The sequence below is a fragment of the Schistocerca americana genome, chromosome X (assembly GCF_021461395.2).
Source record: "Schistocerca americana isolate TAMUIC-IGC-003095 chromosome X, iqSchAmer2.1, whole genome shotgun sequence".
Lineage (NCBI taxonomy): Eukaryota > Metazoa > Arthropoda > Insecta > Orthoptera > Acrididae > Schistocerca > Schistocerca americana.
In genome coordinates, this window is record NC_060130.1 from 623,875,366 (window position 1) to 623,900,966 (window position 25,601).

Genomic DNA, 25,601 nt, shown 5'->3' on the forward strand with positions numbered 1-25,601 from the left:
GTTCAGCATGTTCAGGAGCTTGTTCCAGCAGCACTGTGTAACCAACTGCAGTTTGTGGAGCACGTTGACACAAACAATGCCTGTTGGTTGGGCTCCATGGTCATAACTGGATCATTTCAGCAACTGGTAGAGGAGGCTGAAAAAATTAACTTGCTTATGGAGTATCATCTTCAGCATTGTCCCCAGAACAGGTCAAGGTCTCTGGTTCTGAGCTGAATGGAACACTTGAACTGGAGACTGCAAAGGTTCTGTGACAAGCTAGGCTGCAAATCCCTGGACTTGTGCCTTGGGGATGAGAACTGTAATGTCACCCTAAATGGGTCAGGAGTACACTACACAACAGAGGTTGCTACCTAAGTGCACACAAAGTTTTTCTTTTTAAATTAGATGACTCTCTATGCAATCCAGAAAATGACACCTGCAGGGGACCTGAAAAATCAGTGTAAGGTCCTAGGAAACAGTCCATCACAGGTGAGAGTATTAAAATCATAGTGGTTAACCACCAAAGCATTTGCTACAAAGTGCCACAGTTTGAAGTGCTCCTAAAAAGAAGTAAAGCTCATGCAATACTACAACAGAAAGCTAGTTAAAATCCAAAATTGATAGCAGTGAGATTCCTGTGGAAAATTCAAGCATATATAGAATGGATAGGTTAATGGGAAATGGAGGTGGCGTACTTCTTACAATAGATAAGTAAATCAGATACACTGAGAATGAAACTGAAGCTGCATGTGAGGCTGTTTGAACAAGCCTCAGTATCAGGAGTGGGCACAAATTTATGACTGAATGCTTATTACCCTGACCAGTGGACATAAATATGGACATAGAGGGTGTGGGTCTCTTGACAGAGTAGTGAGGAATGCTATCATGGACAGTACATGTGTAGTGTTGTATGAGCTGGCCGACTGACACATTTATTTACTTCCTGGTGGTGATAGATCACATCAGTCAGTTCTTATACCAAGATTGGTCAACACAGACCTGGTTTCTGCATTGTGCCATGCTCTTGTTTCCATTTGCAAGTTGTTTCAACTCCTTCAACCATTCATGCTGGTTACATTTGTGCTATCTGTGTATTTGGACTCTCTGCTACCTGTAGTTTGACCTGCATCTCAAGGTTACTGTCTTCTGGGTTTCAGCTCTCTGATTTCCCAGTTTAGCTCCCCCTGCCAGTTAGAAATGTGATGTTGATGCTGATGGTACAGTTTAGCAGGATTGTCACACCTGTGCAGATACAAAAGTGGTAATAGAGTATGCACTTACACATTTAATATTTTTTTTTTTCATAGTGTTAATTTGTAGCTACAGTGTTGGCAGGAACAGTTGTGCCTCCAGAAACAACAACAACAGCTGCAGCAGGAGCAGATGTAGAAGCTGCTCAAACAGAATGCGGAATTGATCTGCTCTCACATCATGCTGATGGTGGTCCAGGTGCCTGCAGAGAAGATGTCTCCTTTGCCACCTCAACACCACTCACCCATTTCTACAGGTCTGTGGAAAAGTAGGAGAATTACCTGCCTTGCTTCTTGCTGCACTGCCAGGTAAGGCATATAACTGATCCAAGTTGGTAAGGCCATCTTAATGCAGTCCAGCGGTCCTAGGTTGTACAAAATTGTACAGATTTTGAGGTCCTCTACTAAGCCCATGAAACTTAACATTGAGGAACACTGTTGGTTGCTCACACAGTATTTTTGAATTCAAATTCATGTGATGGTGGCACAGTTGCAGTCTAACAAACACTCTGGGCAACTTTCTGTGGCCTTTCATGCAAGTATTGATCTGAATGTCTCCGATGTGCTGCCTTGTAAGAGGACTCATTCATTAGGAATATGATCTTCTGATTGGCACCCAATCCTGAGGTTCAAACTTGGGCACTGGCCTTGTCCAACCTTTTTTTAGTGAGAGCTACCCAGAGTGTTGAATCACTTGAACTTACAGAAATAGCAAAGTATATATTTTCCAACAGTTGAAGGTGGTAAAGTTAGAGAAGATGATAAACAGCCCTCAGTGCTCCTTGGGGCTGGCCAGGTCACCTTGCCTTCCACTGAGCCACTGTGTGATGATGCCATTGATGTCTCAAGTGCAGTGATGTTATGGCACTGTCTGTCTTTGTCCATGGCAAGCTTGGTGGGCACAAGTAAGTCAAAGAGTTGGGGTCACTGTTTGCAGAGTTTTGTGGGTCCTCAGCATTGTTTTCCTTCCACACCTGTTTCTGCACAGTAAGCAAGTCGGAAGTCGTGCCTCAATTGTCATTTGGTGCACACAGAAAAAATTGCCCATACATAGATGCCATGTGTGAGGTATGCTGAAAAATATGCTGTGTGCCATCAGTTTGTGGCAGTTGGTCAGCCACAGGACAGCTGTCGGAGGCCCCAATGTTGCTCTTGGACTCAGAGGCTGCCTCCAATGCCCCATGAGTATCACCCTAGTTTATTGTGCTAATATTGGTAATAGATGGGTGACTGATTGAATTTCAAGTTGATGCATGGGCAACGGTCAGCCTAATTAACTTAGATATGTGCAGACTCTTGGGCTTCCATGTACTGCAATGACCGCTATATCAAATAGTATCTTATAGTAAACATTGTATTCCATTGGGGGGAGGGGGCCAGTTCTCCATCTCAGTATGGCTTAAGTTGTTAGTGGCAAACTCACTGTTTGCATTAAATATTTTTGGGCTAAGATGCTTATTCCGTTTTTGAGTAGGAGAACAGTGATAAAGCCCATTTCATGTCCTGATCAGTCTCCTTTTAAGATTGGGACTCTTTACCAGGTCATGTGGCCAGCTGTTGCAATGTGTTGCAGACTTGTACACTATTCCATGTCCAGAAGAGTTGTTGGCTAAGTTGTCTGGGGACCAATATTTTACCAATATCGACTCGCATGATGCATACTTGCAGTTGCCATTGGATGCTGCTTATCAGTGTTTCTTAGTGTTCAATACCCACTAGGGGCTTTGTCAGTTTAAGTGCATGCCTTTTGGAATTTAATCTGTTCAGCAATTTACCAAAGATATGGCCAGAGTGGCCGAGTGGTTCTCAGCACTTCAGTCTGGAACCGCGCGACCGCAACAGTCGCAGGTTCGAATCCTGCCTCGAGCATGGATGTATGTGATGTCCTTAGGTTAGTTAGGTTTAAGTAGTTCTAAGTTCTAGGGGACTGTTGACCTCAGCTGTTAAGTCCCATAGTGCTCAGAGCCATTTGATCCATTTTTGAACCAAAGATATGTGAAGCATTTTAGATGTGTCAAATACCTCTATGAGATATGGGTCACAGGCTCCATGTGAGAATTTATGATCATATGTCTATTACTGTCTCTTAATTTTTCCTTTTTAACAATTATTAGTTCATTGATTTTTATTGCTGTAATGCCTCTTATACCTTATAAGCCCATTACAGACTTCATTGGTTGTATCCCATTTTATTTTACATTGTACAATTAATCACTGAGGAATATGTGTATGCCTAAGTAGTGATATCTGGCGAACTTGCAACACAAACATTTTGTGGCTACTTTATGGCAGTTTGCTTAGAACAGCAGTGCTGCTGACATGAAAACTGGTGCTGATTTTGTGTTTAGCATTTGATGATACCATTACAGCTCCAGTATATTAGGACATGTTTTTATAAAACAAGTATGCCTCTTCATATTCAAAGCACACAAATGCACATGTATGTCATTAATACTTTTCATTATAGTCTATTTTATTGCTTTAAGCTGTAGACAATCTGCATGTAGTGTATTTGCGTTTTCCCCTAATTTTGCTGCAGATCTGAAGATAGTTATTATAGACCAAAACCAGTAGTCAGATGACAAAAAATTTGTGATCACAGACATGAACTAAAGGAAATTTATTCTATATTCAGGTCACTGTTCAACACGTGACCATGTTGCAGCTTGTGAAACTAAGGTATTCGTTCCTAATAAAACAAGAGCCTGTTCTCATTATTATGAATAATATTCAAGGTGAAATGCTGAAAATTACAACAGTTACTGTATTTTCATCTTTTTTAAAGGATTTCATTTTGCTTTCATGTGTTGAAATTTATTTTTTAGTTGCAATTTTGGCATTGAGCCATTTTAAAGCATCTTCAAAACATAATACAACGTAATGAACAGTTTGCAGTGGTGTTAACAGCAGGTACAAATAATTTTGTAATTTTTTGACATTTATAAGCTGTACTTATAAGATTTTGACCTACATTCAGACATAACTAAGTAATTTGCACAACTGCACATCAAAGAACAACTAATCAGATCCAGATGTGTGACCACTATTTTTATTACACCAAATATAAATTAATTTTTGTGGTTGGATAATAATGCAACAAGACAGAGAACTAGGTCAGGACAGATGGCTAGAGAGGAGTTATGCCAGGGATACCTGCTGATGTAGTGAGCACAACTGCTGAAGCATCAGTGTCATTACCTCATTTCATCACCAAGTAGAGGGACCAGGAGCATAAATAATACTGACACAGCAGAAAGTCAAATGGATTGCAATCTGGCAGGCACCATCTACAAGGAGAGGACTACTACACTGGTCCATGAGGTGACATAGTTCAATAAGCAGCTTCCACGAGACTTGTCCTCTGCTAACTGCAAGCCTACTGCTGGCTCTAAATCCAGTGGTAAAGGCTTAGCACCTTCCAGGCAGTGGCCACTTGCAGGCTTACTTCGAGCTGCTGCCAGTCTTTTGCCCTGGAGGGCAGCTGTTTGAGACCAGGGCAGTGCAGCTGCCTGACCACCTCCACTGGGGCAGGCATAACATCACTTTACACCTCTGCTCACTACTTTTGAAGATATATTCAGTGTGTTTGTAATTGCAAATATGGACAACCATCAGTTGTAGATCAGGCAGGGACTTGAACCCAGATTTCCCACACTGTACTCAGACATCCACTACATATATTCCCACACAGGTGAGAGATTTTACTTGGAAGTCACTTGCCCAATGTCGGAAGATAAATATGATATTGCAGTGCCTGTGTTATGCTGAATATGATGCATAATTCCTTTGGACATATATTTATGCAAACCATCACTACAGCTGAAGGGGGAGGGATATTTTATTTGCCTAGCATCCACCTCCAAGCAACACAGGTGTGTACTGTGAGCTGCTGCCTCTCAGACCATAGACACCATCGTAAGAGATTCGGGAAAACATTCTTTTGATAACAAAACCACACTACATTGTTGTCAATCACATCACCCACAGATGCCATGGTAACATGTGCTGCTAACTTTAACACTAACAGTGTGTGAGTCACTGCAAGCAGCACTGCCATTGTGGGTACCAATTCTTCCGCCATAGATCATGTGTCCGCTGATTGTCATGGTAGTATTCTTCCACAGGGCAGCTATAACGGACATCACTCAGCTGATCAGGGCCAGCTTACATCAGGAATGACGTTGGGCAAGCAGCGACCACACCTTGCCAGTCCTTCAGTTAGAGTGCCTTTCATCCAGTGCTGCGTCCAAGTGTTCACTCTGCATCTCATTCATGTTTTTCCTGTTGGGCCTGATGTTGGCCACAGCTGTCACCTGTCAGTGTACAACTCACTACCACTCCCAGATTGTGCCACTTGTGCTCATGGCCTGCCAAATGGAGTTCATCTCTCTGCATTGTCTGCAGCAGCAATGCTATCTCCGACTGGCTTCAAGCTCCTGCCATGTGGGACCCTCTCTCCTGGACCATCTGTGAGTCATACCACTCCCTGCCAACACCCCACTGGCAAATTTTTGTGTTCTGGCCTAGAAAGCCACATCATGAAAGAATAATATCAGATCTTGGATATGAAAATGTAAAAAACGTTGACTTACTTTTCTTATTTTCATTCCCTAGAGTCTTATGACATCAGAGTCTGGGGTAACACCTCATTGAGGCAAAAAGGATAATGTGTGTTGTCCACTTCAGAACCTCTTTTAAATATCTCTTTAAACAGTGGACATGCTGACAACAGGTTCACAATAAATTTACTCCTTTATGAAGGGTGCTGTCAATGTCAATCACACTTTGAAAACAATGGCATCATTCATAAATATAATTTTAGAAGGAGAAATGTTTTACGTATTCGCCACTTAGCCTTAGTGAGGCACAGAAAGGAGTGTGGTATTCAGCCACAAAAATTCTTGACCACTTACCCAGTGATATAAAGAATAAAATGGATACTACAATTAAATTCAAACAAGACACTGAACATTGATGAATATAAATCACTGTATGTATAAAAAAACTTAAAGCATCCGTTGCCATATTTTCTACTGAGAAGATGTACTGTAATTTTAAAACTAACTCATTCCATACCATAGTAAGAAGTCAGAATTATGTTCCACAGAACATGCAAATTCTTATTTCAAAATTTTATGCCTCACAATGATTAAATTCTGCATATAATAACTAAAGATGTTTAACTAATCAAACATGGTATATCTTTCATCGAGGATCTTTGTATTTCACTTCAGCTGTACAGCATACATGTACTGCAAAATAGTAATAACAAATATTGTGGTAGTGTTCAGTAGTTAATGCTGTGAATGAAGAGCAACAATAACGGAAATTACCAGATGGGCTTTAGTGGAAGTACTGCTTAAGTACAAATAAGTCCATCTGGCACAATCTGTGAAATAACCAGAGCTCAAGGTACTATATGAAATATTTTCTATATTTTATCAGAATGAAATAGCCTCTGTTGCTGAGAAAAATATTTAAAGATAATTAGTATCAGCTGAAAATCTGAATCCTGTCTTTGCAATTTCTTGTTAACACCACAGAAAAAATTTCATTGTAATTAGGTATCTGTCTGTACAGTACATAATAACTGATATCCTCCAGCAGTAGCACATTCACATCATTGCTAGATACCAGTATTTGAAGTAGACTAGCCCCAGCTGACTGGTGTAGTTAGAAAACCACCAACATTTTCTCACTTAGTTTTTTTTTCTATTAATTGTGTAAGATGTTAATCTGTACACGTTTTAGGTTAATATACGAGTATAGAAAACAAACTTGATTTCAGATGAGATGATACTTTGGGGCAATTTGGTTCAGCCACAAAAAAGTACAGTTTTAGTTCAATAGTATACATATAAAAATCAATTCATGAGCATCATGTAGACCACCGTTTAATAAGATGGCGGCTATAGCCATGAATGATTTAGAAAATGACACTGGAACCTCTCAAAGCATATTTTCATGAATATGTACTCACTTTCACATAGCAGCTGGAATTCATAGATGGTCACTCATGAGCATTTACAGCCAGAGGCAATTATTACACCTCAAAAACAATTTACAAGGTGCTACCCAAAATATCTGAGAATTTAATTGTACTGTTCAAACCAGCAGCATTACAACACATACCATTGTGAGATGTAGTGGTGGGTGTCAGAATGTGTTTCAGTGCTTCTGCAAATTGTGAAATGGATGAACACGAAGGAGTGATGGATTTGCATCAAAGCTGATGAAAACTGCAGCTGAAACCCATTGCAGACTGACAGAGGAATTTAGTGAAACTGCACTGGGTGAAACAAGAACATCTGAGTGGTTCAAGTGCTTCATGGAAGGCCAAGAATATGTGGAAGAAGACAAACATTCTGGTTGCTCTGCAATATGCACAACACCAAGAATGAGCATGAGAGTGCATGACATGATTCACAAAGACTGAAGGCAGACAATTTATGATGTTTGTAACAGACTTGGGCTGTCATACAGTACATGTCAGTGAATTCTAGGCAATGAACTGAACACGAGATGAACTGCAGTGAAGTTTGTCTCTTAATTTTTCAGCATTGACCACATGACATAAATTCTGACTCTTTTTTTTCCCCCCACAGATGAAAATCACGTTGAAAGGTGGAACTGCAATGGGTTCTGAACCCCCTATACCCTGCAGACTTTCAGGAGTGCATTCAAAAATGGGAACAATCCTGGTATCATTGCATACATGACTTCTTTGAAGATTACAGAGGACATTAGGATATAAGTATAGTTTTATGATTTTTACAATGAAACCCTTGGATATTTTGGGTAACACCTTGTATAAGAATAAGGAATAGAATAAACCTCAACTGTGAGCCTTGTTAACAGCAACAGCATACAAAATATCATTGCAAAACAGCCACAGTTGTCTTCATTAAGCTAGCTCTATGCATGCAGGCCCACAGTATGTCTTTAATTAAGACTGCACCTGATGACGCTGGACTACACAATGAACAGTGCATGTTTGTTGTGCAATGAGTTAAAATTTGGTATCAAATCTGATGGCTGATTTTTCGACATGGGAGGTCTCATTTACTGGCTGCACTGCCAATGACTCCCTTCTTTTTGGCATGGAGAGGTTGTGGAAGATAAATAAATCTACATTTTTTCCACAGCACATCTCGACGTATTAGTGACAGGATGGTGATGCTGTCAGGAATTTCCATTGGTGGACATTTCCATTGGTGACAATTTGAAACTTTATGTAGTTCCATTCAACATGTTTATTTATGCCTCAAATAACAGCTTCTGTAATTTGTTCTACAGTTTTTTGGCCCATAGGTCATTCTTTCTTTTCTGCAGATGACACTGATTGGTCTTATGTAGCTCATTTGGTGAATGAAATGCTATAAGGTTTCACTTGAATGCCATTAGCAGGAGTCCCATAAAACTGCCTGGGACTCTCTCGTAAGACACATTACAGCTGCATGAGCACTTCTGCTGACTTTTCCAGAGCTAAAAATATATTTCATGAAGCAGATGCAAAAAGTTACTATGAAGCTCACAAACAATTTCACAAACTCCATGTATGGAAGAGCAAAGGAATGCTGGCTCTCTGTAATGAGCACACAAAGTAATATGGGTGTTTCACCTGTATCTGAGATATCCCACCTGAAAGTAAATCTTCCTAAACATGATTTCAGATAGGAGACATTTTAATATCTCACAATAATCTCTCAATGCATACAAAATGTAGCTCATTCCTTATTACTTGCAGCCACCACTCATGCCACATTCAACTGGTTTTCCATTTTGACAGCACTGTAAGGTTACAAGAATGGAGGGGTAAAAGTCTCAATCTCCTTATTTTGTCTTGATTAGTTAGTTTATTTCAATTATTTTCTATGTTCTTGAAGACTTATAATATTTCACCTTTTTTCTTTTGTACTTGTGAATGAAAAAGGGTACCAAGGATTTACAAACTTCCTCTCTGTTCAGCAAAAATAGTGAAAAGCTTGAATGTTACTAAACTGAAGTTGATCAGACAAGGAATGTATCATTATTATCAAGTAACACTTCACTGAAGATTTTCAGGATTCAAACACATTTTGGCATAATATCAAACATTGATGTGTGACCAAAATAAAAAAAAAAAGGGATAGTTGAGGCTTATCAGTATAAAAACTGTAAAAACATAGTATCTACATTTAAAATTTAAGTAAGAGCACAAGATTTGCTAGACCCTACAAGATTTAAACAAAACTTAGGTAGCACAGAAAGTAGGTTTAATACTATGGCTAATATTAGTAAATGCACAGTTAGCTATATGAGTTTGCTCTTTTGTTCACCTTCCAAATAACCCTACCGTATGCTATGATTGTTCGGTGTTCAACATTCAAGTGGGCAATGGCATCCAGTGTGGTGGAATGAATTCATGCTGTGAGAACTTGAGGTTCACTGTTGTTCATTACTTAATGTCTTTGTGGTAGACAGAAGTGAAATTAGTCACTCAATGGATTGTAAGCACTGTATTGGAGTTAAAAGGCTTTAAGGGAGATTGATATAAAATGGGCTCTGGGAGAGCCAGGTGGCTTGTGGCCAGGTTTCGTGTGTGGCTGCAATTATAGTGAGTGTGAAAGATCCCTGATGTACCTTCACTCATGATGCAATTGATTTCAGCAATCGCATGCCCATACAGTTCAGTGGTCCACTTATGGAGGCCATTAATGTTTTGTCCAACCAGTGTGTTCAGTGCTATGCACATCCTGTACTTCAGTATATCTTAGGTGTTTCTCTATAAAGTACTACATTCCATGAATCGTGTTTGTTCTTGCCATAGCAAACTTGACAGTGATTGAGGGCTGTGCTTTCTCTATGTCTTAGTGTCAGTGCTTAGTCACCTGAAAAACACCTTGAGGACAGAAATACTCCAATGTATCACTGCCAACAGCAAGCTTTTGCGGAACAAAAGTAGGCTCTCGCCATTACTCTAAATCAAGTGGCATCCATATGTTCGTGGCAGGTTACTCTTCTATCAGTGCAATCTTCACTCTTTCTGGCGTATGATGAATCAGCTGAAGATTGGGACAACTATGAGACACAGTTACGCCAACATTTCCAGGTTTTTTGCATGGACAGTGCAAAACTGTGTAGGGCTTTCTTTCTTTCCTTGTTTTCGTCATGCATTTATCAGTTGTTGTGCCAACTAGGGCCTTTGCAAGAACTGGCCAACTTATCATTTGATGAATTGTGCAAGCTCCCCTCAACCTATTACTGTGACAGAACACATGTTACTGTGATGTATGTAGAATTTTACCATCATCAGAAACACACAAACCAATCTTAAAAAGCTTGGGCTGCAAAATTGCATGGGTTAAGCCATGGTTGTAAATTTGTCACTAGTACCCATTACAGATCCTATGCTGATCACACGGTGACTGATGCTATTATTTGCCTGGCCCCAGATATGGAAGTCTGCGAAAAAGCACTTCAATGTAAGAATCCAAAGCTTATGGATGTGCTCAATATAGCACAGTCCTTTGAAGTGTCACGGGCTGCAGAAAACCAAATTTCTGTGTGGGAGGAGGGATCAAAAGTTGCTCAGTCAACCCCTGTTAGGCACGCTACAAACGTTCAGGATGACGGGGAGGCCACTGCTGCACTACAGCCTTCAACTGAGGGTCGTATGAGGCAGTGTTCATTATGGCTGCAGCACTAACAGGACATGTCACAGCAGCGGCCACGTGCCCCCCTTCCATCTTGCTTGTACTGCTTCATGAAACACAAGCATGCTGTGTGCCCTAAGCATTGGGTGGTTTGCAACAAGTGAAGAAAGAAAGGCCACATTGCATCATTGTGTAACTCCTCTTCAAACACGGTGACCACAGTAGTACTGGCAGACATAAACTGCATCTCTACAATGACTGTTTCCCTGAAAAATTGTTTATAGACTTGTATGGGTTTATTAAACTGCTAAAAATGCAGGTGTACACCACAGCTGCAGTGACTTCTGTAAATGAACAAACATAGGTGGAGTTTGGCTCCCCTCCCTCACACAGGTTTCACAAAAGCTACAATAAACAGCAGATTCCAATCGTAGGTCAGTTCTCTGCTCCTGCCCCTTACAGATCTGTTGTTTGCCCTCTCACATTCCTTGTTGTGGATCATTCCAATTTCACAGACCTGCTCAGATTAAATGCATTTCACACTTTCAGTTTCTCTATTGCCAATGAGGTAAACTTAGTGTCACATAAAGCTCTGTATCAGCAAATGGAGTCTCTCTGCTCTGACTTTTCGTCTCTGTTTCCTCCTGGGCTTGGGTGTGCTACTGGTTTTCAGGCCCACACTACCATGAAAGAGTCTGCCTCCCAATTTTTTTGAGCGCAATAGGAGCCTGTCGCAGTGTGCAACCCTGTCATAGAAGAATTAGACCATTTCACACTGCTCAATGTCATTCAGCCTATTTTTTTCCAGTGAATGGGCTACACCACTGGTCATCATTAAGAAGCTGACAGGTCAGCTTCACCTCTGTAGTGACTTCAGTATCATGGTTAATGCGTAGTACATAATAGATACCTACCCTTTGCCCCACCCTGATGAGTTGCTCACAAAATTTTCAGGTGGCCACTATTTTTCCAACATTTATTTGTTGAAAGTGTACTTCCAGCTCCCCTTGGATGAGACCACTAGGTACCTTCTCATTGTCAATACACCTTTTGCCCTACACCTATATCAACACTGGTCTTTTGGTGTCACTAGAGTGCCCACAATTTTTCAGCAATTCCATCGATGATATCATTGTTTTGGGTTCTTCCACTGAAGGCCACCTTAGCAATCTCTGATCATTGTTTTCAGGGTCTCAAGTGCAATCTTGCCAAATCTCAGTTTTTTTCAGCCATCAGTTGGGTACCTAGATTTTGAGGTTTCTTGCACAGGGGTCGAACCATTACATCATCATGATGATGTAAGTACAGCTTTGCTGTGGCTGACCTCTGTTACAGAACTGCAGGCATATCTAGATAAAGTTGCATACTAGCGTAAGTTTTTACCAGACGCATCCACAGTGGCTCAGCCCATGCACATACTTTTGTGTAAAAGTATGGCATTTTTTCTGGTCCCCGGCTTGTGACCAAGTGTTCACTTTGCTTAAATCTAAGTTTTAATCTGCCCTTTGTCTGGTCACTTTTCAGGTGGGTCAGCATCTTGTGTTGGCTGCAGATGCTTCTTGGCATGGTCTTGTAGTGGTGTTGGTGCACATATATGCAGATGTGTTTGAATGGCACATTGCTTACCCTCCCAAGACTTTATCTCCCACTCAGCATCAATATTCTCAGATTGAAATGTAGGCTTTAGTGATTGCATTCACCCTCAAGAAATTTCACATCTTGTTGTATGGTTCTTGATTCAACTTAATCATGGATCAAAAGCCATTAGTTGCTCTTTTTAAACCTTCGGCTTCCATGCCGGACAAGGCAGTGCATCATTTGCAACTGTGGGTTCTCTTCCTCTCCCATTATCATTATCGGATCTGTTATCAGCCAATGGTGCAACAAGCCAATGCCAATGCCTTATCTCACCTTATGATTGGGCCAGACCCAGCATTTGATCAGGATGAGTTCCTTTGTTTGTATTTAGATTTGAAAACCAGAACACAGACAATGGTTTTCTCATCACTAGTTTCATGATAGCATTGACCGTGACCACAGATCCTGTACTTAGCTGGGACCTCTTTTTTGTGCAGCATGGTTGGCCAGAAAAATCTGTGGGCTGTGCCTCGGATCCCTTGCATAACTACATCTCCCTCCAGCATCACCTTTCTGTGTTTGATGGATGCATCTGCCCAGGTTGTGATTCATGCTTCCTTACACCATAACATACTGCAGCTTCTGCATGTCAGTCATAGGGTACCTCTCACACCAAGGATTTAGGCCTGCTGACATGTGTATTAGCCTAGCACTTATGGAGAGATTACATGACTTATTGCTGTTTGCACTCCCTGTGTGCAGCAACAGGCAGTCCTGCAGGTGTCCTTTTCCCCCTGGTTCATGCCTAAGTGCTTGTGGGAGAGCCTAAATGTCGATTTTGCTGGGCCCTTCCTAAGTCGGTATTGTTTCACTGTAGTGGATGCCTATTCCAAGTTTCCCTACACGGTGGCCACTATTTTGGCCCCATCTAAGATTTTTGAAACTGAGGGATTTCCATATACTATGGTTACAGATAACAGTGTCCAGTTTGTTTCTCAAGAATTTGCCACTTTTGCAGGCTAGTGGTGTACACCGTCTCACAGCTCACTCACTTCATCCTCAATCCAATGCTGAGGCCAAATGCATGGTTCAAATAGGGGACAAGAGCGCAGTGGAGTTGCTACATGAGCGCCAACCACAGACCCTCCTTCACCCACTGCATCCAGCACCACAACCGCTGGTGTCATTGGCTCTGCTATGGTTCTGGTCAGTTGCACCTGTCTGGGCTCATGGTTTCAGTCGCTGGCTGAACTGGGTTCCTGCCATCATTGAGCATAACTGCTGCCAGCTCTTGTGCATTGTCTGCACTCCTGACAGGTGGACATCCCACTTCAACTAGCTACGGCCACGCTTGGTGGTGTCTCTTCTGGAGGGACCATTACCTCCCCCACTCCTACTGCCACTGATGCCTGTTCCTGTATTGCAGACAGTCTGGTTCACGTCACAGTGTGGATCGCTGACTGACAGATTGCTGTCTACAGTTTCTACCTCCTCCCCCACTCCTCAACTGCTATTGCTGGTGCAGCCTCTGCTGCAGTGCCGCTGCACCTGATGCCACAGCCGCCGCCATGTCTGTTGCTGGATCTTGTGTTGCCATCATCCCCAATGCCCCTGCTGACCACTCTGTGGCAACCACTAATCTTAACAAAGATGACCCTATGGAGATGCCATCCCCGGTCCTGCCCTATGGCCTCCCACAAGAGGGGGAATGGTGCATCAAAACCGCCCCCTCATCACATCCACCCTTATTTGCTGGTGCCTGCGCACCACAGACTGCAGTAGCCACCATCATCAGGCAATTAAATGGACATCAGCACAGTCACTAGTGTTTCCCATACTGCTGCTTTTTCAGTACCACAGCTTTTCGGTACCACTGCTTTTTCAGTACCACTGCTTTTCTTGGTACCAGTGTTGTTTTGGTACCAGCGCTTTTTTTCTGTTCACACACTTTTTCTGTACCATGTATTTTTGTTTTTATGTATATGGTTTTCCCACCCCTGGAAGGGAGGAGTGATGTACCTCCACTCACGGTGTGTGAAATTTCAGAGATCGTACATCCATATGGTTCACAGACCCACTTATAGAGGCCACCTAGGCCAGACCCCTGGCACACTCTGGTGAGCCACCAAAGAAATAGTATTGTTTAAGTGACTGCAAATGAGTGCCCAGTCTATTCTGTAACTTGTATTACTGTTGTCCAGTCAATGTGTTCAGTGCTACTCGCCACCTGTACTTCATTGTGTTATACACGTTTCTCTATAAAGTACTACATTCCATAAATTGCGTTTGTTCTTGCTACAGCAATCCCAAAATTGAAGAGTATCATAATATGTGATTTGTTGTCATTAAAAGAGACAACAGTAGACAGTGAAAAGTTGAGGCCAGCACCATGCTTGGTGACCAGTATACCAGCAGATTGTGGAGCAGCTGAACTTAACAATTGACAATTAATGAAAATGAGTGCATACTGGAGGTGATTCAGAGCCACACTCTAATATCCACTGTATCACAAATGTATTGTGGACATGTGTCATCAAATACCACTGTTTGTACAACAGCACATTAATTGGATACACAATGATAGTAAAAAGGTCTGTTAGTCTGATGTGTCATTGCTTCCATTACACTTGGTGGATGAGTGCGGGTGTGCCTGGCATCAGACATGTGAGACTACAAATCCAGAGTGAAAGGTGACAGTGGGAGTTGTGCAGTTTGTGATCTGCAATGAGTGCTTTGCTTTCTTCTGTCATAGTTATCTCTCCACAGACTGAGTACATCTTGCAGTGTCATACTTTTCCAAAATGGTGATTTTTTATCTTCAAAAATGATTTTGCATTGAGTTCTGATACATATTCTGTTTTAGAACAGTTACATGAACTAAGCTCAGACTGTGATAATCGTGTGTGACTGTCAAAGTCGCAAAGTTGAAGTTTGAAAAAAGACAGAAGCATGCAGTCTGTGTGTCCAACATCCATGTATGGACACTGAATGCTACACAGCATGTTGTGCTACTATTGGAACCTCAGGACACCATAATGCAGACAGTTAAAAGGTGAAACAACGATCCTCAGTATTTAATAGATGACTGCATTACATGGATTGCACAGTAACTCATTAATTTAAATTTTCCTTACCTGACATGAATCTGCCCCACCTGCCCCATAGCCGCTGCATACTTGGCATGGATTCACATACTGACCATATCCAGCCTCAACATACCACTTTTTACAGAGGTCAGTTGATATAAATGGAAGGGAAACATGATGCAAAACATGTGGCAGGGTACCATCTTCTGTTAGACGTCCCCAACCAGTCACAGTTCCATTTCCTATAAAAAATACAAAATGTTTAAGGAAAGGAACTGATTGACAGTTAGGGCTGTTGCTTCTGTTCATACTTTTTTTTAAAAAAGAAAATACAGCAAGTACATGGCAAAAAGAATTCATTATGCAGTATCACATGCAAATGTTGCATTTGTTTCTTCAAAATTCTAAACACAAATCCAAATCAGATTTATTTTTACATTCTCTTTATATATTAACACATTAACTCCAACACAAAATATATTGATGTAAAATTTTACAAAGAAAGCTGTAAAGTGAACAATAATTGAAGTCAAACTAACTTGTGATTCTGCTAAGAAAGTAAAAAACTGAAGAAACCAAATAAAACTGTAGGAGTGAGAAGAACTCTACATGAGGCTTTAGACACTAGTACCATAGACAACTAAGAACCGAACATTCTTAAAAATTTGAATAGAAAACTTCAGGTGGCAGAAGGTTTTGTTATAAAAGCTGACAAGAGTAATGCGGCAATGTTAGTCTATGAAAAAGACTATGTTGTCAAAACAATATGATGTTTTGAACAGAACAATATAGCTGAAATAAATAATGGTCAACTCAAAAATATTCAGAATCAGTTAAAAGTAAAAATTGATAATTAACAGTTTCTGTTAAATCTGTTGTAATGCAATGTCATGTGAATAGGGCCTCCTGTTGGTTAGACCGTTCGCTGGGTGCAAGTCTTTCAATTTGACACCACTTCGCGAGTTGTGCGTCGATGGGGATGAAATGATGATGATTAGGACAACACAACACCCAGTCCCTGAGCAGAGAAAATCTCTGACCCAGCTGGGAATAGAACCCAGACTCTTAGGATTGACATTTTGTTGCACTGACCACTCAGCTATTGGGGGCCGACTTAAATTTGTTGAAGAAATGAAGATTACACTCATAATTCTTCAGGCTTTCCTGGTGACCTAATGACATCTTGAGTTGTCAGGTGCTCTGCCGGATATCAGTGTCATACTTGTACAATATTTCAATAACATAGCTCGTTACCTGCATCAGGTGTGACCTGAGACTACTCCTCACATTCTTTCCCCCCCCGCCCCCCCCCCCCCCGCCCCCCCCCCCCCCCCGCCCCCCCTCCCATTACCTGCCCTGAGGGGGCAGAGCGGTCTGCTTTAGTGCTTGCTATTTACTCTTTCCTGCCATAGGTTTTAACAATTTTATTTTTAAACATTTATTACATTTTTCTTGCTACATAATGTAAGTTTTCTTTAGATCGTTAACAATTAACAATGATATTTTTAGGTAATGTTACAATACAGTTTGTTCTCTTAACTAATTTTACATGTAACCAGGCATTCCCCCTGTGGTACTCTCCCACTCACTGTGATCTGCTGGAGTGTTGCCATTCCGTTTTCGGTCCGCTGTGGTTCCAGATGTTCCCTCTGTGGTCTGCACCCGTCAGACCCAACCCTGGGCATTCCGTCTTCCGCCTGATGTACCTGGAACTCTGTATGGGATTGTTCTCCATGTCCACGCCTTTAGTTCTTCTATTTGTGGAGTGCTGCAGCTGTCCCCATTGCTTCTTCAATAATTCCAGAGCAGGATCCCAGGCTCTACTTAGCTGGTACCCCATGTCATGGTTAATGAGATTATCGGTCACTTTTATCTCTATTGACTCCCTTATAACACTGTCCCAAAATCTGGGTGTCTGTGTTAGAAACTAGCTCTAGACAGTGTTCAGCAATGTCTGATTTTGTTGCCTGTCTTAATCGGGTGTGCCTCTGATGTTCCTTGCACCTGATATCTACTGTCCTTGTCATCAGGCCAATGTAGAACGTGCCACATTGGCAAGGTATATTATAAATCCCTGGTTTCCGTAAACCCAGGTGATCCTTAACATTTCCCACCAGTCCCCCGATCTTGCTGGATGGACAGAAAACACACCTGATATTGTGTTTACGGAGGGTCCTACTAATCCTGGCAGAAACAGAACCAGCATAGGGCAAATATGCCACCTTGTTTGCTTCATCTTGTTCTGCTTCTGGAACTTGTGGTGTAGTGGCTGGTTGGAGTGCCATCTCAATTTCTTTCATTGTATATCCATTTTTGCAGAACACTGTTTTGTGATGCTCTATTTCTGTCAGTAGACTATCTTGGTCTGACAGGACACGTGCTCTGTGGACCAATGTCTTAAGAACTCTGTTCTTCTGTGTAGGGTGGTGACAGCTGCTGGCCTGCAGATATAAATCAGTGTGTGTGGGTTTTCGATACATACTGTGGACAATTGATCCATCTGCTTTTCTTTTTACTAGTACATCCAGAAATGGCAGCTGGCCATTATTCTCCTGTTCTATGGTGAATTTTATATTTGGGTTGCATGAGTTAAGATGTTCCAGAAACTCATTGAGCCTGTCCTTCCCATGAGGTCAGATCACGAAGGTGTCATCCACATACCTGAAGAAGCATGTGGGTATATATCTGGCTGCCTCTAATGCCCTCTCCTCAAATCTCTCCATGAACATGTTGGCAACCACAGGAGACAGTGGGCTACCCATAGCTACAGCTTCATTTTGCTCGTAATATTGGTTCCCGTACAGGAAATACATGGATGTCAGTGTATGCCTGAATAGGTCTAGCAGAGCACCGTTAAATTTTTCTGCAATCATTTCTAGTGAGTCTCTCAGTGAGGTCCTAGTGAACAGTGATACCACATCAAAACTAACCATGATGTCCAAATCTGTGATGCGTAGTTGCTTGAGGCGTTGCAGGAAGTCTTCTGAGTTTTGGATGTGGTGAACACATTTCTCCACATACGGAGACAGCAGATTTTTCAAACACTTGGCTGTTGCATACATAGTGGCCCCAATATTACTTGTATTTTGTATTTTAGGCAGACCATACAGTCTAGGTGGCACTGGAGCTTTTGCCTGAAGTTGTCTGATAGTCTTCTCAGGCACCCCTGTCTTCTTCAGGAGAGCCCTGGTCTTCTTGTCCACCTTGTCAGGTTGGTTCAGTGCATAGGCTGTGCAAGCCCTCACAAGATGTTCAACATCATGATCAATCACCAGCCAGTAAACATGATGTTATGACAAAGCCTTCATACAGGATGTACCCCAGTGTGACATATGCAGCAACTAGAATACCAAAGGATGCAACACTGGAGGGATGACCACTCATCAGCCTTGCTCCTCTGTGGCCAGCACAAGGAGCCTATTGACAATTCTGAGTCAATCCCACAGCATAAAAAATGTACACTACACCAAATATGCTCCAGAATGAGTGTGGTCAGGCCAACCTATCTGGACTGCTGAAATAATTTTCAGAAGAGCAGCTTGGTGGCCAAGGTGGCCACAACATCCCAGGCTGTCAAAGAAAAATCCAGCAGTGTCTGCTGCAAAGTTTCATCCAACATGAAAACTAGAGCCTCTTGTCAAACTCTGGATCAGGCCCTGCCAGCAATTGTGATAGGGCATCTGCATTAACATGCTGGTCAGTGGACTGGTAAGGAGTGTCATAGGAGTAATTACTATAGTCAGAAAGAAGGCTGATGTCTGCAACTTGTGAGCGGTCTGAACTGGAGCGAGGGCCAAATAAAGAAACCAGCAGCTTGGGTCAGTGAAGAGTAGGAACTTAGCTAAAACAAAAAAAAAAAGTTTAATACCAAATTATAGTCAGCAGTCCCTTTTCCATCTGTGAGTAGTTATGATGCTCTGTGGAAAGCATCTTCAATGTGTAAGTAATGGGCTGCTTGTTTTGTTGACATATGTATTCCAGTGTGACAGAACTGCACCAATGCTAGGTTAATGGTTTACCTGGTGTAAAGGAAGTTGAGCAAGGTGTGGAACACAAACACTCCTTTAGGGACTGAAAAACCTGCTGATAAACCCTGATCCAAGTCTTTTGGTGGAACTAGTTAAGAGAATGGCAGATGCATACAGCTCACAGAATGAACTTAGCATAATAAGAAATCTTGCCCAAAAAGGACAGGAGTTTCTTTAGATTCTTGGGTGTCAGCAGGTTAATGATAGCTTTGACATGCTAATCCTTAAGAATGAGGCCATTTGCTGAGCACATGTCCGAGAAACTGCATCTTTGAAGAAAAAACTACACTTTTTGAATTTGCAATGAAGACTGCCCTCCAGAAGGAGTTAGAAAATTGCCTGCAGATTTTGTAAATGCTCCTCTTGCATGGAGCACATGTCCCTGATGTCATCAAGGTAGTTTTACACAACACGGAATTTCCTAAATCAACTGCTCAATGTCGTTGATAAATTCCTGGTGCACATGAAATTGCAAAGAGCAAGCAATTGAACTGGTAGGGCCCAAAGAAGGAGTTGAGCACTAAGAAAATCTGAGAGGCAGCATCCAGTGGCAACTGCAAGTATGTGTCACACATGCTGACACGTGAAAAATACTGGCCCCCTAACAACTTTACCAACTCCTCTGACCCTAGAATTGGGTGCAAGTCAACTACACAATGCATATTGACTATCTGTTTAAATTTGCAACATAGGTGCGTGGCACTGTCTGGTTTGTGGATCACAACCAAAGTGGTTGTCCACTGGCTCAATGAAACAGGAGATATGACCCCAAGGTCCTGCCAATGTTGCAACTTTGCCATGATTTTGTCATGCATGGCGAAGGGAATGGGGCAGAGGCAATGAAATTTAGGTATTGTTGATTGCATAAAAAAAGGAATGTGCCTTGAGGTTTTCTGCTCGGCACAGGGTATTCACAAACATCCGGTCATATGGCCCCAGTCAAGAGTAAAAATCTTGAAATGGAAAGGAATGAGACACTAATTGCACTTCGTCAACTACTTGGAAACCAAAAACAGAAAACTCATCTAACCCAGAAACCACTAATAATGTAAGTTACTGTTCCACATTATTATAGTTTGCAGAGATGGAGAATTGCCCCATCAAAGGAATATACTGCTTACTGTAAGACACACATTAATTTAGTGGCTTTAGCAGTGTAGGGCAACCCAAGAGCCTGTACATATCTAAGTTAATTAGGCTGACTGTCAGTCCCATGTCCACCTGAAAATCAGTCAGTCACCCGTCCACTATCAACATAAGCAGCATATGCTGAGGCAATGCTTGTGGGCATTGGAGACAGTATCCTAGTTGAGGGAAAACACTAGGGCCTATGACAACCATGCCATGTCTTGCCAACTGTCGCAAACCTTTTCCAAATGACGTACCTTGTGGCACACCTTACACATGACATCTACATGTCGGAATTCTCACTGAATATGCACCAAACAGCAATCGAGGCAGGACTACCAACTTGCCCATTGTGTGGAAATAGATGTGGTAGGAGAACCCAAAAAATGCCATGGTCATGGTTTACAATGCTGTGACTGACTCAAATCCGCTGACCCTGACACAGATGAAGATAAACAGCACCACGATGTTGCTGCTGATGAATCATCACCAGCATTAACACCTGGCAGCTCAGCAGAACGAGGCCATGTAGTTCACCATGTGGGGTACTGCACATCTAACTTTGCCTCCTACCAGTTGTTGGACATTATGCTCTTTGTGACTGCTGTAAGTTCTGAAATATTAACACTTTTGTCGAAAGAAGGCTTTGACAAAGCCAGTGCTCGGTTTGGGCCTCAGGGTCAGGTGTTAACTACAGTCAAGTCCCTAATGCCAGAGTCCACATATTGGGCAGCACATTGGGGACACTCAAACTGACACTTGTGAAGGTTGGTGATCCTCACCACATACCATTGCCTGGAGCACTTGTGCTTCTGGTTAAATTGTAACTGAGCTGTCACCACTTGGGTCTGTTGACAAAAATACTGTGTGAGCAACTGACATAGATTCTGAATGTTAAGTTTGTCAGACTCAGTAAAGGGCTTCAAATTCTGCATGATTTTGTACAATCCCACAATTCTGGACAGTGATAAGATAGCATTATCAACTGGATTGACAATACAGCTTACCTAGCAGTGCAGCAAGAACTGGCATAGGTAGTTCTCCCACCTTTCTGTAAACTCATCAAAGTTAGTAAATGGCATTGGGGGTAGTGGGGGAGAAGGCTTTTCTGCTTGTGTCTGGCTTGCCTCCAATGCAGCAAGTGTATGGAGCAATTTCACCTACTGTTTGAGCTGTTCTGGCATCTACTTCTGCTGCAGCTTTTGATGCTGCTCCTGGAGGTGCAACTGCTCCTTATATCATTGCAAAAATGCTGGGACCATGGTGGCCACAAATTAACATTATGAAAAAGAAAGGTGTCACAAGCTGAGGAATGTCCTATGCCATCACTTTTGTATCTACACAGGCATTACATTTCCATGAAACTATCACTGTTGGGACAAAATATTACTGTACTATCTGACAGTGGCTTGACTACAATCCCAGGGAACTGAACCTGGGGAGAGGAATTGAAACTCAACATGCAAATGGGGGAGCAGAGGTTCCAAACACCATGTACAGAAGAGAACATCACAAACACTACATTATCAGTATGAGCAACTGAAATAAACTAAGCACACAGAAAACAGAACATGGCTCAAGGAGGATGCCAGGTCTAAGGTTGCTGATGTCCATGTAAGAACTGCTCCTGACAGGTAAACATCTAGGTCAATGGCTCCACTCATGCAATGTTTTCTGCATGCCATCTGTGTCAGTGTTGTGCATTATTCTGGTATGATACCTATACCACCTCATCTGTCTCCATCTCAATATTGACTGGCAGGGATACTATGAAAGTATTTACAAACTTGATAAGAGTTTTAGGGTCAACAATAGTAACCAATACACACATAGGATGAGAGATGTGGATGTCCATTAGATACAATATTTGCTCATGGGATAAACCAAACTTATTTACCAATGTACCAATTAAAGGGACCTTAAAAATAGTTAGACATAACTTATTAACACACAAAACTGGGATAGTGGGCTAGACAGATGAGTTGCTACACATGTTACAATTTAGCTTAGAGTTATGGTTCTTTACCTTAATGGAAAATTCTTCAAAATGGAATATAGCCAACAAAATGAAGAGCTGTGTACTGCTTACAACTAGACCTTCAAAATATGACTTAAGTATAGCCCAACCAAATTACAAGGAATTAACATAGCTGATCAAAGACTCTGGGAAGCACATCAGTCAGAATTCTAACAAGAGAACATTCCCACCTTTGCAGGTGTGTAGAGGCAGCAAAATACTGCAATAAATATTTTTTTGTTTGTGCCCAACTTCACTTTTAAGCAGTAAAACAAACCCTGAAAGGTAAGGTTTGGAGGGAATATCTTCAAAACAATGATATACAAAAATATTTCTTACATAAAAGTTTATACATTATTACCACTCTTGAAAATTGTATAATCAAATTTTGCAATAATTTGTAATTTTTCAAAATACCCAATCAGTATTAATTAAATTTGATAAATGAAAACTTTTGTTACAACACAAATTAAAGCTAAATACATACATGTGCAATAAAACTAGGTTCTGAAATACTATTTTTGGAAAATAACCTGTATACAATATGCTGTTGGCATGGCATGTGACAGTGCCTCTGTAATAATGGGAAGCCACAATTCTGTTATAACAAGACTTAGGAACACTGTACCAGATCAGATTATTCTCAACTGCATTCATCTGCTTTAGTTGCAATTAAGGCATGTGAGAAGCTTCATAGATCCTGTGATAAATTAATAAGGTCAATGGCAAGCTACATATCTGTCAGTGCAAAGTGCTGCACTATTTTGCAAGAATTTCAAGAATTTTTTGGAGTCGAATGTAAGCAGGTGCTTAAATTATTGGGTACACGTTGGCTTGTTTTACATGCATGCATTGTTTGTCTGTCAGAAAACTGGGATGTATTTTCACACTACTTCCAGTTATCAACTGATGAAGATAAATTGAAGTCTGCAGAAATTATTCATCATGAATTAGAAAATTCATATACTAAAGCTTACATGTTGTTTGTAAAATATGTTTAGGTTTACTTCAACAGTTTTGACACCCTTTTCCAAATGTCATTATACCCCATCAGTATCAGTGCATCTTGGCTCCAGATGTGACCAGTTATTACACAAACTCTCCCTATGGAATGTGAAAAGGGAAGTCATCAATTAAGACTTAAATGCCTTGATTTTTGTATCACAGCAACTGAAGAAGTGAAGAAACATCTATATATGTACAACACATTTTTTGGAAACTTAAAATTCATAGAGCCAAATATTGCATTAACAGTTGACAGAAGGTCCCAGATAAAGGGTTTATTGTGTGTTGCATCAAAGTTTGGAGGATTTGATCTAAATACCATAACAGTTGAATGGAGCAGTCTTGCAGTTGTACCTGTGTGAAGTAGAATGTTTGATTTGCCCTGCTGGAACATGCATATCAGATGCGAACGTAGGTAAGATGTATAAGTACCATAAGGGTAAAAATTGGATATTTTTGGGTGAATTGGATTTCAAAGCACAAGAAAGCAATTCTAAACAAAAGACACATCTGCAGGCTGTAAGCTCATCTTCTAAACTTAAAAAAAAAAACTTTATTGTTCAGATCAAAGCAGAGAGAATATTTTTATTTGAGCAACTCAAGGTACTCTGGATTTTCATGGAGTAATCACCGTCAAAGCTTCAAGAAAATTGTCTGCACAAGTAAATTACACACAGTTCTGTGCAAAGACTCTACTATGAGAAATGAGTTTCATGTGCTCACACCAAATCTGAAGCCATTGTTACACCTGGTTTATAAACACATTCATTAGACATTACTATAGGTATGCCTAGTGGTAGTTCTTGCTTCAGTGTTGCAACAGATGGAAGCAATGAGGACACTATGAAAATGTTCCCTATTCTGATACAGTACATTGATACCTAGTCATAATACTAACATGGAACATGCTTTTTCTCTTGTAAACACACAGTGAACCAAAGACAGGTATAGATTTAAAACAAAAAACATAAAAGTTGTTGTATGTGTCCAGTACTATTTCAAACACATGAAACAAAACATTTGAGAAACAAAAAATGTTAAGACAGATTTCTTCATCCTCCAAATATTCATGACATACAAGGGAAAAAAACAATGAGATAACCAAGTGAACAGTTTGTTCACAAAGTGACGAGCAAAGTCTCCCTAGTTCTGAATCAGCAGGAGTCAGTCAACTGTGGTCCACTCATGGTTTTACATCCAGCCACTGCCAATCTCGGCAATCTAATATGAACATAGCATATGTAGCCATTGTGAATTGACTAGTATGCTGTGTTGAGTTCCTTTACATCTATCGATGAGTGATAATGAAGTAGTTACTGTCCCATCACAGGCAATTGCCGGGTACTCCTTCAACTCCTTGGAGAAGGACAAGGGGTAGCACTTTACGCAGCAAGGAAAATAAGTAATGATGTCACTAAATGTTGCAAGCAGGAGAGCAGATTAGATTTACTTTCATTCCAATTGATCAGTAGTGAGGAGGTCCTCCTGGATGTGGAACATGTCAGAAAAACAACAATACATGACAAATATTTACAACTAAAACAAATAAGCTAATGTACCATTCCACAGGTCCCAAGTGGAATGATCGTCATTTTTAATGAACACTAAGAGTCATTTTACAAATACTAATGCACTGAATTTAAAATAAAAAACGTTTTTTATTTATTTATAAGGTAATAAACATGTAATACAACTACTGTAATACTTATTTACAATGAACACATTACTGCACTGAAATGGTGCAGAAGTTAGATTATACTTACACACACACACACACACACACACACACACACACACACACACACACACACACACACACACAAATTTTCAGTGAACACATTACTGCACTGAAATTGTGCAGAAGTTATGTTGTACTTATATACAAATCAGTT

General features: G+C 41.0%; 1 protein-coding gene across 1 annotated transcript in view; it reads right to left on the reverse strand.

The window, feature by feature from the left end:
- Positions 1–25,601, reverse strand: part of LOC124556209 (trypsin-1-like) — a 149,804-nt gene that overhangs the window by 34,488 nt on the left and 89,715 nt on the right. Inside the window, exon 6 of the mRNA XM_047130198.1 lies at positions 15,580–15,773. Within this exon, the coding sequence (XP_046986154.1) occupies positions 15,580–15,773 (194 nt within the window). The remainder of the gene's footprint in view (positions 1–15,579; positions 15,774–25,601) is intronic.